This window comes from Aplidium turbinatum, chromosome 3 (assembly GCF_918807975.1).
Source record: "Aplidium turbinatum chromosome 3, kaAplTurb1.1, whole genome shotgun sequence".
NCBI classification, from domain to species: Eukaryota; Metazoa; Chordata; class Ascidiacea; order Aplousobranchia; family Polyclinidae; genus Aplidium; species Aplidium turbinatum.
Genome location: NC_137474.1, coordinates 24,649,331 through 24,667,724, shown reverse-complemented (window position 1 = coordinate 24,667,724; position 18,394 = coordinate 24,649,331). Strand labels below are relative to the sequence as shown.

Sequence of the window (18,394 nt, the reverse complement as noted above, 5' to 3'; positions counted from 1 at the left end):
TATTCGCCGAAGAAGTTGACGTCAGCTAGAAAAGACCAAAACTTTGCAACCAAGCCGATTATATAGCTGCTTGACCACGCCAGTATTGCAAAAAAACAAGCATTTTTTCAATTTAAATTTAAAAGTAACGGGTAGCGGGAGTGCGACTGAAATAAAGTAGCGCCTCTCCCGCTACCGCTACTTTGGAATAAAAATAGCGCCGCTACTGCAGCCGCTACTCCAACTAAAAAGTAGCGTCGCTACCGCTACTTTTACCAAAAAAGTAGTGCGCTACTGCCCACCTCTGGGTACGAGACTTGGACTTATCCAAGCAAGCTGCTGAGCTTTTAGCATCAAGGCTTAGTGAAAAACACGTAGGCCTATTGGACCGTTTCACAAAGGTTTCGTTTTTCAGGAAACGAGATGAAATGTTTATGTCTTTTTTTTTTTCAGAGGAAAAGCAGTTAATTTACTGCAATGATATTCCAGGCCTTCTGGTCCAACTAGGAGTTTCTTCATATGATTCAAGTGAATGGCGCTTATTTATAGACAGTTCCAGGCAAAGCCTGAAGTGTGTTCTTTTGCACAATGGTAATGCATATGGAGGAGTTCCAGTTGGTCAATCAACTGTCTTAAAAGAATCATATGATGATATTAAGCTAGTTATTGACTTGCTGAAATATCATCAGCACAATTGGATATTATGTGTTGACCTGAAAATGGTTGGTTTCTTACTTGGTCAGCAAAAAGGATACACAAAGTTTCCATGTTATCTTTGCATGTGGGATAGCAGAGCTAATGACAATCAAGCATTGGACCCAAAAGGATTGGCCCATACGTGAAACACTTGAAGCCGGCATGCCAAACATGTTAAACGATCCGATTGTAAGTAGAGACAAAATTGTTTTCCCCCCTCTTCACATCAAGTTAGGGTTGATGAAACAGTTTGTGAAAGCTTTAAGCCCTGCTAGCGACTGCTTCCAATATATTGTTCATACATTTCCCTCCATTTCATACGAAAAGATTAAAGCTGGTGTCTTCAATGGACCACAATTCGAAGCCTTGTGCGAAATCAACAGTTCACCGATAAGACGAAAACCAGAGAGCAGCATGGTTGTCCTTTGTGGATGTCACTAAAAACTTTCTTGGAAACAAAAAGGCTCACAATTACGAGGTTCTTGTGAGCGAAATGCTCTTTGCTTTCCGCGACTTTGGATGCAGAATGAGCATTAAAGTTCATTTCTTATTCAGTCATCTGGAGAAAACCTTGGAGCTGTCAGTGACAAACAAGGAGAGCGGTTCCACCAGGATCTTATGAAAGTAGAAGAACGTTACCAAGGCCGATGGAATCGACACATGATGGCAGATTACTGCTGGAACATTAAACGAGACTGCCCCCAAAAAGCTTACAAACGCAAGAGCCTCAAACGCTAATTTTTGCCCAGCATGTAGTGTGGATTTCGCTTTCTATTTTCAGCCAGTGAACTTTTCTCACAACATAAAACTTTTAAAGGAGCTTATTTATGCTTGTAATTGCAATAGATCTGCATGCAGTGCTATGGTTACTACTGTAGTTGTGAAAATGATTCGTTTAATTGTTATGTATATAGCCTATATAGTTTTTGAAATTTTGTTCATGACGCTTTTCGAATGATTTTGTAATGTTTTTTCCAATATTTTGGTGCATTGTTTCCATACGACACTTGTTTCCATACACTTCCCGCCCCATCATAGATTGCACAAAATATTCAACCGTCATACTGTTAAGCTGAGCTACAGTTGTACTCCGAATGTTGCAAGTATTATATCCTCCCACAATAAAGCAATATTGCAGGCTGATAATGAACCATCGCAGCCTGGTTGCAATTGTAGGGTAAAGCCAGATTGTCCTTTGAATGGGCAATTCTTGCAGAAGGCTGTTGTTTACAAAGCCACCATTGACAACGGCCCGAAGGTTCTTAATTACATTGGTTGTTGTGAAACTGCTTTTAAAAAACGTTTTTCCAACCATAAATGTTCCTTCATGGATAGATCTAAACGAAACAGCACCGAACTATCTAAGGCAGTTTGGGACCTTAAGGACAAGGGTGTTGATCCTAAAATAACTTGGTCCATCCACAGCTGTGCTCGGCCTTATAGTGGAGGTGGTCGTAACAATTGTGGCCTATGTTTGGCTGAAAAGCTGGCCATTCTGAAGGCTGATAGTGGCCACCTTTTGAACAAGCGTTCGTAACTGGTCGGCAAATGTCGTCATAGAAACAAATTTAAACTCAAGTACTTCAAAATAAAATAAATTCCTTTTGATTTACACAGGTTTTTTAAAAAAATTTCATTTGATTTTACAGGCTATAAATCTCATTTAATTTTTACAGGTTTATAAACAGATTTTATTTCATTTGTTCAGGTCACTACAGGTTCCGCTGATCATCACAGATGCATTTTGCTTCTTTGTGATGTCATAGATGTTGCCATCATGTTGCTTGGTTTCCATTGGGACAAATTGATTGAAACTTTGTCGTAACGGATGGAGGTTGTCCTTAGTAATTCTGAGGGTTTTTTTTCTGCAGATTGGATTACGGTTATAATATTTAATATCTTTTCTGGAATTCAGGTTTAGAGGGGTTATTGCGGGCCACATAAAATGAGAAATATCACAGGCGGACCACTAAAATTTTCGAAATTTTATTTACAGATAAAAAATGCAGCGAAGTAGACAATGATTTATTTCACTTTCACAGCTAGTGGGATGGCTGAAAGTTTTTATTTTTGGTGAGTCGTGTGATGTCTGCTGACACGGAAGATGTTGCAACTCTTACAGTCTGCATCTCGACGTTTTTATCAGTCAGTCTGGAGCGAAGCCGACTTTTTGTTAGATTCAATTTGGAAAAAAAATGCTCGCAACGGTAGGTGCTTCCAAACAGAGACACATGTTTCAAAGCATGTTTCCGCATGACTGGAAAATCATCAGCATTTATGTAGCATTGATAAAAGTTGAGCAGTGGAATGTTTTGGTACATCACTTTCAACGTACCGTCACTCTGGAGCTCTACTATTTCATGTTAGAAGTTATTAGGAACATCAGTTGCAAGTTGCAACCACATTGAAAGGAGAGGCAAAAATATCTAACTCCATTTCTTTACTCTTTATGTCCAAAAATTTTGCATTAAATGTCTCCATAAAATTGACACATACATGGGTACATTTGGCTGTTGCAGAAGGCTTTTGCTCTTGCAAGGTAGGGAAATGTGCGGTGCTATTGTTTTCAAGTTGTACTTTCCACAGATGTAGTTTAGCTTCAAATGATTTCACTTTTGCAAACAAGGAGTTCAAAAGTGGACTCGCTCCTTGCAACTTGACCATAAACTGCAGCTCGGAGAGGTGCTTGTTAATGTCAACCATAAACGCTAGGTCACACAACCATTGGCTATCAGTGAGTTCAATGACATGGTTTCCCTGATTTTCCATGAACTGATCAACTTCGTTTCTCAACAAGTAAAAGCGTGTAAGCATGTCGTTACGACTCAGCCAACGAACTGCACAGTGGTAGACAAGGTCGTGGTAATCAGTATTCAGATCTTCCAGTAAACAAGCGGCTGTTCAAACCTCTGCTTTTGATGAAATTGATACATTTTATCATTATTGGCATGACATTACTAAGCTGAACTGACTTCGCTCACAAGTTTTGGTGAGTGAGACAGTGGCATACCACTAAATCACTTGCATTTAGGCCGTAACGTGTCATTTCTCTTTTTACAAGTGTAGTTAACCCCTTTTGTGAACCCACCATGGCTGGAGCACCATCTGTTGCAAGACCTTTCAACCTTTCGAATGGCAGATTAAATTGGCGCATTGCCATTATAAGCCTCTCAAACAAGTCTTCATCACGTGTTGTTCCATGCATAGATTTCAATGACAACAAATCTTCTTGTGTTTCAAAGTCTGAAGTTGTTCCTCGAAATGAAATTTTGACGCGGGCCACATTCGGGCCGCAGGTTCCCCACCCCTGTTCTAGACCAAAAATAACGTCATATTCGGATTTAGCACCCCAAAATTACCCAAAATCAAGTGAATTTGAAAATGCAACAAATTTTTTGTTGACCAGTGTTGTCGTAATTTGAGTAGGATCTAACGTCACGCTCAAGGCCGAGGGTTATGTTTGGACTACACGGACTGGATGTCTGGGCATAATTTGAGCTGCTATGTTGTTATAAAACAACTATTCTTTAAACTTGGTTAGGCTGGAATCACTGTAACTTGTTTGTGCTGACCAATCTGTGAAACTGTAATGAGATCTAAAACTAAAGAAAAAGCGCATAGTTGATTCAGTGTTAAAAAATTAATATAAAAACAAATAAGGTAGCAAGAGTGTAAGCTTGTTGTATTGTGAAGTACTGAAAAAGTCACAAAATTTTAATCAGTTTTAAGCTTTTTATTTATAAAAAAAAAAACGAACTGTATCCTGTTTCACTAAATTTTTGTCTAGTTTATATGGAAAGCTTTTTTTCTTGTTACTGAGTAGTTTCAACCTTAACTGGATTATATCAACATTCATTGCAACGTTTACCCATCTGGCAACCTTGGTGTATCTGTCTGCTAATAGAATGTTCAGAGGCCAACCGCTCCAAACAAAAGCTACACAAAAAGGGGCAGCATATGTTTGATTTACTGCAATAAACAACTTTGCATGACCAAAGTTCAGTTGTTTTATCATCAAAAGCATCTAAGATTGAATCAAAGAAAGCCAAACATTTTTTAGAATTTACGTAGCAGAAATGTGAACAAAGTTGAATCTTTTTCATACGTCCAAATAAAGTATATACGTTAGGGTGCACGTCTCCCCCTTTTTTGAAACTGGTTTCGTAACATTGAGTAGTGTGTTCCACTTCAGGAAAAATTTAGCCCAACAAAAATTTTTGTTCAGAGACCCCCCCCCTTCCACCCCAGTCTGGGGCCTTCAAATTGCGAATAGAAAAATTGCCATAACTCCAAAACAAAAACACTTAGACATAAAGTGTTTAGTATTAAATTCATTGTAACTATACGATTTGATTCAAATTTGGTAAAGAAAACATATTTTATAAAGAAACAATTTTTTTCCTCTTCAGGAAACACTGTTCACTCGAATACATCTAAAAAGAAATAGCTATGAAATGATACCTAATGCACTGTTCGTTTTATGCATGTTTCCTCAGAAATATTATACAGGGTGCGGCATAAAAACCTACCACATTTCAAACTAGGAATAAGAGACAAAGTTTATAAGCAATCAAAACATTTATTGTCTCATCTCAAAGTGAAAAGGTTACCATTTGATGTATTTCGCTCAAAAGCTTCAATGCCGAGGCGTGCTTGCGAGCTGAACGACTAAGAGATTGCTAAATCGACTCTTTTACAGCAAGGATGTTTGTTGGAGTTCGAACACTTCGAGGCCTTCCGGGTGGCTTTCGCTTTAGTGCTGAACCCGTAGCTCTGAAATTTTTGACCCAGAGCAGTACAGATTTTCGATTGGGACCAGGATTGTTACGGTTTAGTTTGAAATGAGTCTTAAAATTTTTTAATTTTCCCATTTCTAATGAAATCTTCCACAATAAATGCACGGTGTTCGCCAGTCCAGGCCATTTTACATACCGATACAAAATTTTAAAAATTTGCACAAAAAATTGTTTACTTATAAAAACTAAAACCTGAAACACAAATGGTAAGTCCTTTGCTGCAAAATTTCAATTCAACCTCCTGTCAGACTGCTGCAACTTTGGTACAGTAACAATTTGAAATGTGGTAGGTTTTTCTGGCTCACCCTGTATATAATAATGTCACTGAATGAACTGAAAACATGAATAAGCCTAAAGTGAACTTTGTTTCATTACTAATAATTGTAATAATATAATATTGAATCAAGCTTTAACACTAGAACGGCCGAGGTGTCGAAATCGACACTTTTAGAAATTTAGTTCACCATTTTGGGCCTTAATTGTTATCGCAACGTTTTCAAACTTTCAGTAGCTTCCCAATTATGCTTACACTTTATAGTTCAGTATTATTTTTCGAAAAATTCTTTTTATGTTATCTACAATGTGCGGATATACCTCCAACGGCCGAGGTGTCGAAATCGACACCTCATACAAATTTAATAAGATTTGTAAAGTATAAAAGGTTTTCTGTGTGAAAAAACTAATTCAATAGTTTTCACACTTACTTATAGTATTTCTCATGGTAATTGTCCAACGCTTGGCTTGATGTGTGTTATCGCTCGGCCTGATTTTAGGTCATCCTACTGAGTTACAAATACCTTCCACAAATCTATCAGCGATTTGCAACAGATAAGTTTATTCATATTCGAGAGCCACTGGAAGGACTTGTTGCTAATTGCATAAACAATTAGCTTACACTCCGGATTGAAGCCTGCCAATCGATGAACAGCTATTTCCAATGAAAAAAAGATGTCCTTTTATCGTGTTCATGTACCAGTGTTCATGTACAAACCAGACAAGTTTGGCATGAAATTCTGCGTGTTAGCCGAGGTTCATTTCAAATACGTATGCAATACCGTACCGTACTTATCGTACCTCGGAGCTATTGAAAGAAAGCAACGAAATGGAAGGCTTCTCCTCGAGGATGTAGTGATGAGGATCATCACCAATTTACACAAGCAAAGCGGGTACAACGTCACAACAGTTAATTTCTTTACTAGGGTGAATCTTGCTGGTTTGTTACATGAAAGAAATATAACCATTGTTGGAACTGTTCGAGCTAACAGTAAAGGACTGACAAAGGAGATGACCAAGGGTAGAGGAGAATTTCCAGTAAATTCTTCTGCAATTCAACGAACAGCTGCATGCTTGTAAACTATCAGTTTAAAAAAATGCAAATGTCCTTTCCACTATGCATGACAGCCTCAGTATTGATGCAACAGAGAAAAAGAAACCCTCTGTTATCCATTTTTATAGCGAGAACAAAGTAGCAGTTGATGTGTTTGACCGAATGGCAAGAAATTGCATCACACATGCAGCAAGCAAAAGATGGCCTCCTGCAGTTTGGACAAATATGCTAGATATTGCAGTTTTGAACTCTTGGATTATTTTTAGAAAACGTTACGGCAGCAACATCGCCGACGTGATTTTATCCTCCAGATTGAGAGCTTGAGAACTGCTCATGTGTTGAAACGAAAACTGACACTGCAGAGAAGAAGAGCAAGGACGACAATCTAGAAAACGCAGAAAATGTGCTGGACATTATTGCAAAAACCATAGTTACCATTTGCCACCACTGTCGAAAAGTGCGAAGTGTGATAATGGTGACTGGAAAGTCATAGAGTGCAAAGGCTGCACAGTGTAAAGTGTTTGTTGGTTTGTTTGATTTTTTTTTCTCCTGAATAAGAAAACTTTATGCTATTTTTATGATAATTATGTCTTCGCTTTGTTGAATTTTTAGATCATCGTACAGAGTCAAGATGCAGATACAGTCAAGCTTCGAACTGATCAAAACCTGGTAGCCTACGTCATAATTTTCGTCTAAAACCAAAAAATGAACAGCGCAAGTAGGTGACAAAAGTAATAAGTGTTTCAGATAATTTTATTACTGTATAATAAAAGGAACTCTTACTGTTAATTTTGCGGAAAAATAAAGTTTTTTTGAAAAGTGTTGATTTCGACACCAGCGGCCGTTGGAGGTATACTTTTTTTTCGGCCGTTCTAGTGTTAAAGAAGACAGGTTCATAACTCTTTATCTCATAGAGTAGCCTTGAAAACAGCTTTAAAAGGGGAGTCCAACTCGAACGTTTTCGTATACCTCTCTTCAGGAGTGGTCTCTAGAATAGATTCTTCAAGCAAACGGGGTGGTATTTGTAGTGACGCTGTTGTAAATTATTACATTTCACTGGCATCTGGAAATTATGTGGCGATATAGTTATGCACAGAACTCCAATTCTGTCCCATTACTAATAAGACCACTTTTAAAAGTGGAGTGGCAGGCTTAAATGGATGTAACATTGTAACTGCAACAGTCTATGGTTTTTGACGCAAATTTGGTCTCTTAGATCTGCTTTGTTCAACCACCTGAAGAATGCTTTCAAAATTTTGAATATTTTGAGCTGATGATTGAAAATCTGTGGCCAGCTTGACTATCTCCTTCCCACTCTCCTACATTTTTTTCAAAAAACGTTGGGCGTACTTTTAACAGCTTAAAGAGCTACCAGGAATTACCAATCAAATCAATCAGTGAAGTGTTGGCATCAATTGTGTCTGGAAACACTAGCTTTCCTTTACCTTTTCTTTTCAGAGGTTCCTGAATTGAACCATCAGCTGCAAGCATTTTTGACAAAGCAGCAGCAAATCCTCTTTTCGTTTCATCTGGAACATGGTAATCAAAAAGAGAAAAATAAATCATTTCCTCAGCTAAGATGGAGACTTACCAGTACCAGAGGTGGAGATTCAGCTTCTTCAAAGCACTAGAAGCTACAATGGGATCAATCTTCTCAAACAAATGTAATGTTTTCATTAACTTCAGGTCTGCCCATGGTGCAGAAACTCCTGAACTGCAACGAAATCACCATTGCACATACACATATAGGAGGAACATTGCAAACCTTTTCAACTTATTAGTTTCCTTTGGCTGCAGAATCAAGTGCTTCTTGGGATTGCAGGATCCATTACTTCTCCAGACATCAGTGATAACTTTGTGGCATAAATAACTTTAGCCATCCACCACCGAGCTTTGTGAATAGCTCCTAGTTGTTTAAATTTAAATGGCTTGTTGCATGGCAATGGATAGTTGAAACTAAATAGACACAGCTCCAATAGTTCTCTGTAGTCTTTTCGAGGTAAATATATTTCATCATTTTTTGGGTTGGGTTGCAAGAGCTACAGCATCTTCTTTCAAGGTTTCAAGGAAATTCATTTCACTGATTGACAATCACTTGTTTGTATCTAAATAAGGTCGGAAAGAGATGAGGACTTGAGAAATACTTTTGAAGTGAGTACGAAAGTACTTAAACTTGAATAAAGCTTTAAAAGGAGAGTCCAACTTGAACGTTTTCAACGAACGTAGCAAAAAATTTTGTTTCTTTGTAAAATATGTTTTATTTACCAAATTTGAATCAAATCATATAGTTACAATGAATTAAATTTTCTTGGCTGAATTTTTCCTAAAGTGGAACACACTTCTCAATGTCACAAAACCAGTTTCAAAAAAAGGGGAGACGATGCACCCTAATATACGTCGGTTTACTTTGTCACGACCAACACATAAGGCTGTTTCAATTTTAAAATGGCAACACTGATCAAACTAATTTGAGACTTCAATTCAACTATTGTTGGACACACATCATATTAACAGTAACTTAATGTTAGTAGTTGCCACTAATTGCTTTGCACAGTACGAGTTCTAATGAAATGCCTCTATCTGGTGTGTCAACTTAAATTTCAGTGTGATCTTCAAGATCATGCCAAACTCTGACACAGGGTCAACGACATTTGCAATTGAGCAGCTCCATCGTTGCTGTCGATTCTTTATACCAACGAATTACACTGGTCTACAAAAAAAGAATTTTTTTTTGCTCCATGAACTTTTGAAGACTGATTTAGAGTAATTTTGGGGTGCTGAATCCGAATCTGACCTTTCGTTACAGCACTGCATATGTTGGTGGTAAACGCAACGTCAAATCTTCCACTTTTGACAAAAGTAACAATATGCTGTTATCATATCTCACAAACCTGACGTGATAGCATAAATCCGAGGTCAGATTCGGATTCAGCACCCCAAAATTACTCTAAATCAGTTTTCAAAGTTCATAGAGCAAAAATCGTGTAGACCAGTGTTATCGATGTCTTTGCTCCGGCGTGCCGCCATTACCTTGTTAGAGCTGGACTTCATCCGAACCTCGTAACGGTACTTTGTATAATTACAGTCGGATTCCTGTGTGGATTGGGAATTCACGAAAGCAAGCGAACACGGAAACGAAGGAAGGTTGGTCCTCTGCTGTGCCGTGGTAGGATGCACTAGGCTGCATCAATGGGTGAAGCGTATTGATTTCTGTTCTTTTTGCAATCTGTCATTTGTTTTTTTGGTGGAGTTTTGTCTGAACAAGCGGCTTGCTTCACTCATGCTTTCCTTTGCAGATGCTACATCTACGACCGATAGTCAATTAGGAAAGCAGTCAACTAAAGGAGGCGATCGAGTGCTTATCCCTCGTCCACCGGACAGCAAGCGTCCAAACACTTCCATCGTGCAAGCCGCCAGGTGTGACATGTCTTGGTTAAAATGACTTGAGGAGAAAGTTTGCGATTTTCGAACAACCACTCGTTGGAGATTGCAAAGATAAATCTGACTCTCTGATTAAACTAACCGATGCGATGGCGACACTTAGGCTGGTCAATGGTCATATTAGTTTTTAGTAGATATAATTGTAGCGAGGTGATCACATTAACCCTGATCTGTCACCAGCAGACCACAATGCACTTATTTGGTCGATGATATTTTTAGGAGGCGCCGGTACAAACCATTGGACATGATGGAGGTTTCTCCAAGAAGGCATGCCCCCCTGGTGGTCACTGCCGTGGCCACCAGAGCAAGGAAATCCAACATTCATGACAAAGACCGCCAGACAGTGGTGAAGCAAGCACCCAATGATCTCTTGTCTAACTCTGACAGCAGCACCCCGAACAGTAGCAACATCAAGTTCTCCAAACAGCTGACAATGAACAACACCAAACGACTACTACGCCACATCCCGACCGCAAAGTCTGTCAAGTCGTTCGGCAACTCTAAAACTCCCCGTTCGTTTCGCCCTCCACCGACTTTGCAAGCTAACAATAATCAACCAACTTAACTTTTCTTCTATCGTTCCTGACTTTACAATTACAGTTTTAAGAATTCACAAACATACTGTCCGCATCCTTACTTTTTGAAGGATTAGGTTAATTCTGATTGACTGTGATTGGTGCCGAAAGGCCTCGCAAACTATTGATGAAACTATTCATGAAAATTTTACAAATCTTTTGAATGTCGTCATGATGTGGTTGACCAGCATGCTCGTTGCACGCGCGTTCTTGCCGATTACGTTTGCACTTCGTTGTTATATTTTTATTGTTTTAAGGTTTTGCGCCAAAGTGACCAAATCGGGTGCGCTGCTCTTTCTGTGTCCACTGTGATGTCACGATCACAAATTCCTCAAAAATTGGCTATCGCGTTTTGTGGAGAATTTGCGAGCTGCATGTGGTGCTGCTACTAGCTCTTATTTATTTTAAGTATTGGTTTAAACACAGATATTTTCTTTTATATTTGTTGAGTATCGTCATATTGATGTCCCATTAAAAGTGTTGCTAAACGCTGCTTCATGATTCTCCATGTCCTTAGCAGCGAAACGTTTCAGAGAGCTTCATCTACGGACAACTGTTACAAAATGATTCAGTATATATTTGAGCCTTTTGCACACTGGGCCGATGGAAAAAGCTAGAATAAGCCAGCAAAGGGAATTTATTATAGGCAGAGCAAGTCACTTCAAACATGCTAGTTATCAAGTAGATGCTTGTATTTGCTATAATAGCCTAGCCAAAGTACGCAATGAATAGTGGAGGTCCCACAGTTACTTAGCTTCGGGGAATGAGTAGATAAGGTTAAGCGCTAACAAGAGGAGGGTGGCCAGTTACTCTCTGCCGTCTTTTCTTCAGCAAAAAGGAGAGCGGTGTTTATCAACAATTACTAGAGAGATGTTTGTTTTATTTTCCTTCCTATTGTGAGTCGAGAAAATGAAACACAATTACATAAAAATCTAAGTAGGCCTTTCGCAATAGAAAGGTCTGGCAGCACCGAACAAGCTTGCGGTTAACCAGTCAAGGTGCTGGCTGACATCAGACTTCATACATTGCAGCGTAAGACATTTCAAATTTTACATCAGCTGAATCAATAAACAGCATGATTGAACTGTAGCTTCGAAATGAATCATATGAGGTTTCGTAAGAAATTGAATCAAGACCAGCTTGCAAAACATGACCATATAATGGAATAATGAATCAGATAGTTTATGATAGGGATGCGAAACTTCATCCGCTTTTGGCTTATCCGCAACACTAGAAGGGTTACGTTTTTTTCTAATTTACAAAATATTTCACTTTTTATGGGTTATGTAAGAAGAGTTAAGTTGGTTTTAAAGTAATATAAGGTTTTTAGTTGAAAGCAAGCCTGCATTAAAGCGTAAAAAAAATGTCAAATTGGCAATTGACCCTTCTAATGTTGCAGGAACAACGGAGTTGCGCGTCCCGTAATGTACCGTCCCTAGTTTATGAGCACAATTTACACAAATACGAGGTTACATGTAAGGCATCTGCAGCTAATAAGGCCCACCCCCGAGATCTCCTTTGTTACAAGTCTTTTAAACAAAAGTGAAATCTCTGGTTGCTGCCATGGTGAATTGAGACTGACTGGTAAAGTTTCACAGCCTAAAGTTTACAACTTTTTGAGTTGCGGAAAGTTGAAGTTTGGGGGGACTAAAATTGGGTGGTTTTATTAATTTTCACATAATTTTAGACTGCTCTGCAGTTAACAAACCGCTTTGACTTCCATTTTTTTGCGTTTTATGTGAAAGATGTGTGCATGCTGATGTAGTAAAACCAATAAATTTGAACTTTTTTTCTAATTAAGCAAGACTGATAATGATGATCACGACTCGGCTAATGTTGGTGATATGGCTCATGGGCACATGGGGTAGGAAAATTGAACCATTGTGCACCCTTGGTAAGAAAGTGAGGGTTAAAGACTTAAGTAACCCAAAACATTCTTGTTACACCATTAATCCAATTTGTTATTCATCATAATCCATCGTCGGGTTTGTTCCCCACTAGTGGGGGTGGCCGATTGTTTCCGCGCAGCAATTGTTTTAATCCCTTTTCTCCATTTCACCCTGTCCCTTGCATCTTCCTCCTTCAGTCCGACTTTTTTAAATTCATCCTTCACTTGTTGTTTCCACGTTCTTCTTGGACGACCGCGTTTCCTCTTCCCATCCACCTTTAGATCTAGTGCCTTTCTAAGAAAACTTCCTTCCTCCCTCCTTATCACATGTCCATACCATCTTACTCCATTTGCCCTTGCCAGTTGGTCTATGGTCTCTCTCATCTCTAGCATATCCAACAATTCTTCAGTCCTTTTTTCCCTTCTCGTTTTCACCCCACACATTGCTCTCACCATTGACCTTTCCGTTCTTCTCAGGATTGCCAGTTCACTCTCTCTCAATATCCATGTCTCGCTACCATATAGGCTAGCATTGCAGGCCGCACACAGCTCCGATATACTTTCCCTTTCATCCTTAGTGAGAATTTTCTGCCATACAACATTTCCCCACATTCCCTGAACTTTGCCCAGCCCAATCTTGCCCTTGTTGTCACCGCTGCTTCACATCCACCACTTCCATTTATCCGATCACCCAGATAACAGAAGTCTGTCACTGTTTCGATGCCATGGCAGAACTCATCATCATGGCCTTCCACTTCATTCCTTCCTTTACTGCATTTCCCACAAACAAAACACTTCGCCAATCTTGTTGCGGCTCTCTTGACATTAGCACATCTTGCATGTACCCACTTTCCACATTCCTTGCATTGCATTGAATTTCTCATCACTCTCTTGCCACATATTCCACAGGGATCTACTTTGCTCTCAACAACTGTTCCTTCTGCTCCACTCACCATCACATTATTGCAATAGAAATATCATAATTTTAGTATCAAAATACTTTAGTATCCCTACCACATCTAAAAACACCATGTCGCTTTGAAAAAAAGGGAGCATGGGGGTAGGAGGCAGTGATGGGCGATATCGGCGATAAATTTTTATCGCTCAATTATTTTTTCAGTTATTGTTATCGCCGATAAATTTTATTTCGGATCAACACACAAGTGGAAAGACCATGAAAAGTAATATTTTTACTAGCCACCTAGTTAATGAAACTAAAATTGAAACCACTTCTTCTTCAGTGCCTGAAGTGTGTGTGCACAGGTCGTTGTCAGGGGAGGGGGCAGCCCCCCCCCCCCCCCCAGCGACGGCTCTGACAACACAATAATTTTTAGAGTTGCAAATTGCAATGCAATGAAATGCATGCAACAACTCAAAGCAACACACCATCACTGAAACAGTGAAACAAGTCATTGCAGAATATGATTGTTGTATTTCCAGACGTTTAATATAAAATAAACAATAATAATTGTAGCGATAGCCAACCAAGTGAGAAAACCATTTACCTCTTGTTACTTACTGATTCAGTGTATAAAATCAACGCAATATATAGTAAGAAAGAAACGCAAAACAATCAACTGAGGAACGTGGTACAGAACGCTCAATTGATTACACGCACAGTGCGGTAGTAATCAATTCCAACGTCTGTACCAGAAAACGCTGAACTGTGATTATGTAGTGACGCTGGTCACGAGTTACATATATTCAACGTAAATAAAATGACGACTATAACACCTCCCCCGATCATTTTTATACACAAAGAAAAATATGAACAAGACACCGAATTAAACAATAACTCTCAAAGTCCGAAACGGGCCGGAGGTCTGCGGCGACGGCTCGACCTTCGTGGGTTGTGTGGCCCGAATTCCGGTACAGTCGGTGTGTCGTCCGAATCCGTTCGAGCTGAGGTGGTGACAGCGGAGGAGTCGACTGTTGGTGCAGGAGTTTCTCCTGGTCCTCCGATAATGCATAGCGAGGTTGCAGTTGGTCCATATGGCGCCTCCACGTCGGACCATGTGGCAGCAGACGTACCAGGAAGATTCGGCTACCCTGTCGCTTAATCACCTCGGCTGGAACCCAACGAGGATCCTGGCTCCGTCGTGGAGTGAATGATAGCGCGTAACAGGGATCTCCCGGTTTGAAATGTCGTTTTGTAACTTCAGAGGCGTCCGTGTTGTGAGGGTTTTGTCGGGGTACCACTTGAGACGGTGTGGGGAGAAGCGTGTCGATCTTGGTTCGAATCTGACGATTGTTGAGTAATTGGCTTGGAGAGTAGCCACTCGGAGTGGGCGTGCGTCGATACTGCTGTAGAAATTCCAAGACTGCTTGTTTCGGGGGCAGGGAAGATTTGCGAAGTGCTTGCTTGAACGTACGTACGAGGCGCTCCGCCGCTCCATTGGTTTCCGGATGGTAAGGGGCACCCGTGATGTGTACCATACCCCTCTCCTTACAGAAAGTTTGGAATTCTGTGGATTTAAAAGTAGTAGCATTATCGGTAACTACAGTATGGGGATAGCCGAAATGAGCAAAATCTTCTTCTAGCAGGTTGATAGTAGCTGTTGAAGATAAGGAAGTAGTAGTATGAATACAAGGGTATTTAGAAAAAGCATCAATGCTGAGTAACCAATGGTAACCCATGAATTCTACCGCATGATCTATGTGTAAGCGACTCCACGGTGCTTCTGGAACCGTCCATGATTGGACCTGGGTTTTAGATTGCGGTTGATATTCGCCACAGGTACTGCACTTGTGACAAAGTTCCGCGATGTCTCGATCGATGTTTGGCCAGTAGACGGACGTCCTTGCCAACTGCTTCATTCTCTCAATGCCGAAATGTCCTTCATGAAGCAACGGAAGGACGAAGTTTGGAAGGGATGACCACTCTGGAACCGTAAAGTAGACATCCGTAACAAGTAGAAAGAGAGTCTGCGTACTTACGGAACGGTTCGACCGGGTCTTGTGGAGAAGACTTGGCCGGCCATTCTTCATGAATGAAACGCATTACCGTGGAAATGATAGGATCTTTAGAAGATTCTTTACGTAGTGAGGCAGCATTTGGGGTCTGGACCTGCAAATCCAAAGCATCGATAGCGCAGACGATATCAATGTCATGCGCACTTTCCTCTTCATCGAAGACTTTATCCCCTCCTGCTGGTAAGCGACTCAAAGCATCAGCGTTTTGATGATCCTTTGTCTTCCTGTACTCAATAGTGTATGTAAATTGCGACAAAAAGAGTGCCCAACAAGCCAAACGATTTGCTGCCAAAGAAGGTGTCGATTTGGTCGGGCCAAAAAGACAAAGCAATGGTTTATGATCTGTGACCAAAATGAATGATCTACCAAAAAGATATTGATAGAATTTCTTTAGCGCAAAAATTATCGACAAAGCCTCTTTCTGAATTTGACTATAGTTTCTCTGAGAGGCTGTTAATACTTTTGAAACGTTTGCTATAGGCCGTTCTGTGCCATCTGGGTAACGGTGAAACAAAGTAGCACCAATGCCCACACTAGAAGCATCACATGCGATACCTATCGGAAGTGACGCATTGAAATGTGTAAGAACCTCATCAGTAGATAGATGATGCTTCAGCTGAGACCTTACAGCCGCTTCAGCTGAGCGTTCTGTACCATCTGGGTAACGGTGAAACAAAGTAGCACCAATGCCCACACTAAAAGCATCACATGCGATACCTATCGGAAGTGACGCATTGAAATGTGTAAGAACCTCATCAGTAGATAGATGATGCTTCAGCTGAGCAAAAGAGTTTTCCTCTTGTTTTCCCCATCTCCAAGGAATGTCCTTTTTCGTGAGATGGTATAGTGGTTCTGCTACAGTAGAAGCGTTCAACGGTAGAAACTTCGAATAAAATTGTAAGGAACCTAAAAACGAACGAAGAGAAGATACGTCAGTGGGGGCAGACATCTCCAGTACGGCGTTTACCTTGGGACCTTTGGAGATGCCCTGCCTAGACAAAATGTGTCCGAGATACTCTACCTGAGGTTGTGCAAACTTATACTTGTCTTTCCTACACCTCAGGCCTTTTGAGTGAAGTCGATCGAGGAGCCGTCTAAGATTCTGGAGATGCTCCTCAGCAGTAGTGCCACTGACAAGAATGTCGTCTAGGTAGACTGCAACCCCTGGAAGGTCGGCTGTAAGGTCGTCCATGATCTTCTGAAAATAACCTGGAGCAGAAGATATGCCAAAAGGTAAAACATTTTGTAAAAGTACGCCACGGTGAGTGCTTAATGCGAGTCGTTTTCGACTGTCAGGACCAAGTCGAATCTGATTGTAGGCATCAGCCAAGTCTATCTTGCTGAAACCGTACCCACCACCCAACTTTTGCATTAAGTCTTCTGGTAAGGGTAACGGGTGACGATGGGTCTCCAGGGAAGGGTTTACCGTGACTGAATAATCGCCACATATGCGTAGGGTTCACCGTGACTGAATAATCGCCACATATGCGTAACTCGGCCTTCGCTCCTGAAGAGTTTGAAGGCTTACGGACTGGAACAACCGGTGTGCCCCAATCGCAAAACTGAACTGGTGTCCATACACCACGTGCAATGCCCGAATCATAGGCTTGTGCTAAGTCCTCCTTTAGCGCGAAAGGTACAGGCCTAGGTTTGAGAAAAACAGGTTTAGCATCAGACTTAAAATCTATGTTTAGTTCATAATCTCGTAAGCACCCGAGTTCAGGCTTAAAAACATCTTTGAACTCGTCACATAAGAGGGAGCATGCTTTCTCCAGACTCTTATCAGGCTTGTCGTATGACTGGATACTCTGTAAAGTAGAACAGTTAGACAGAAGGAATTTATCGATAGAAATTCCTAAAGACGAAATTGCATCACGACCTAACAAGTTCAGTCCTTTGACTGTCGTGACTACAAAAGGAATATCATCTGACCTTCCCGTGGAAGGACAAGTTACCTGGGCCGTGAAAGAACCCGTGATTGGTACTAGATGCTTGGTAGCAGATTGGAACTGCGACACTGGTGCTTGCAATTGAGGTGCGCCTACCCGAGTCCAGACGTCGTTGGAAAGGAAACTTCCATTTGTAGCAGTGTCCAGTTCTGAGTGTGTGGTTACCGAATTAATGGAGATCGGTACTTCCAACTTTGAATTTCGAGGTTTTCTGCAAGAACTAGAAAGCATGTTAATTTCCTCGATACAATTTACCTTAGAAGGTTTAAACTGTCTAGCTTTCTTTCGACAAACACTCTGTAAGTGTCCCGTAATATTGCAGAAATGGCAAGTGGCTTTCTTAAACCTACAGTCATTGGCGTTATGGTTGGAATTACCACAACGATAGCATTCTTTATTTTTAGAAGAAAAGAAAGTACCTGTAAGTTGCCTAGTTTTTGGAGGTTTGCTGATGGTCCTTACTTTCGCAACTGGTACTGGTGGAGTGCCGTAAACAGTTTCTTTGGCCACCTTGGCTGCCTCTTCGGTTTCTGATGCAACCTCCACCGCACGTTTGAAAGTAAGTTCATCAGCTCTGATTTTGAATAACGCCTTAAGCACCGCCTCGTTACCTATTGAACAAATAAAACGAGTACGTAAAGCTTCGTCCAATGGATTTGAAATGGACGTGAAGTCACAGGTGGCAGCTGCCTGGCGTATGCGGATGGCTAGTTCTTGAGCTGTTTCACCGGGCTTGCGCTTCATTTCGCTCCAGAAACGGAATCGCTCCC

General features: G+C 40.6%; 1 protein-coding gene across 6 annotated transcripts in view; it reads left to right on the top strand.

Moving 5' to 3' along the window:
- Positions 1-11,307, top strand: part of LOC145766947 (uncharacterized) — a 147,440-nt gene extending 136,133 nt beyond the window's left edge. For all 6 annotated transcript variants that reach the window (XM_082578661.1, XM_082578664.1, XM_082578665.1 and 3 more), the window contains 3 exons: positions 9,884-9,942; positions 10,095-10,215; positions 10,459-11,307. In XM_082578661.1, coding sequence (XP_082434787.1) covers positions 9,884-9,942; positions 10,095-10,215; positions 10,459-10,804 — 526 coding nt within the window. In that variant the 3' untranslated portion in view covers positions 10,805-11,307. The remainder of the gene's footprint in view (positions 1-9,883; positions 9,943-10,094; positions 10,216-10,458) is intronic.
- Positions 11,308-18,394: the final 7,087 nt, after the last annotated feature.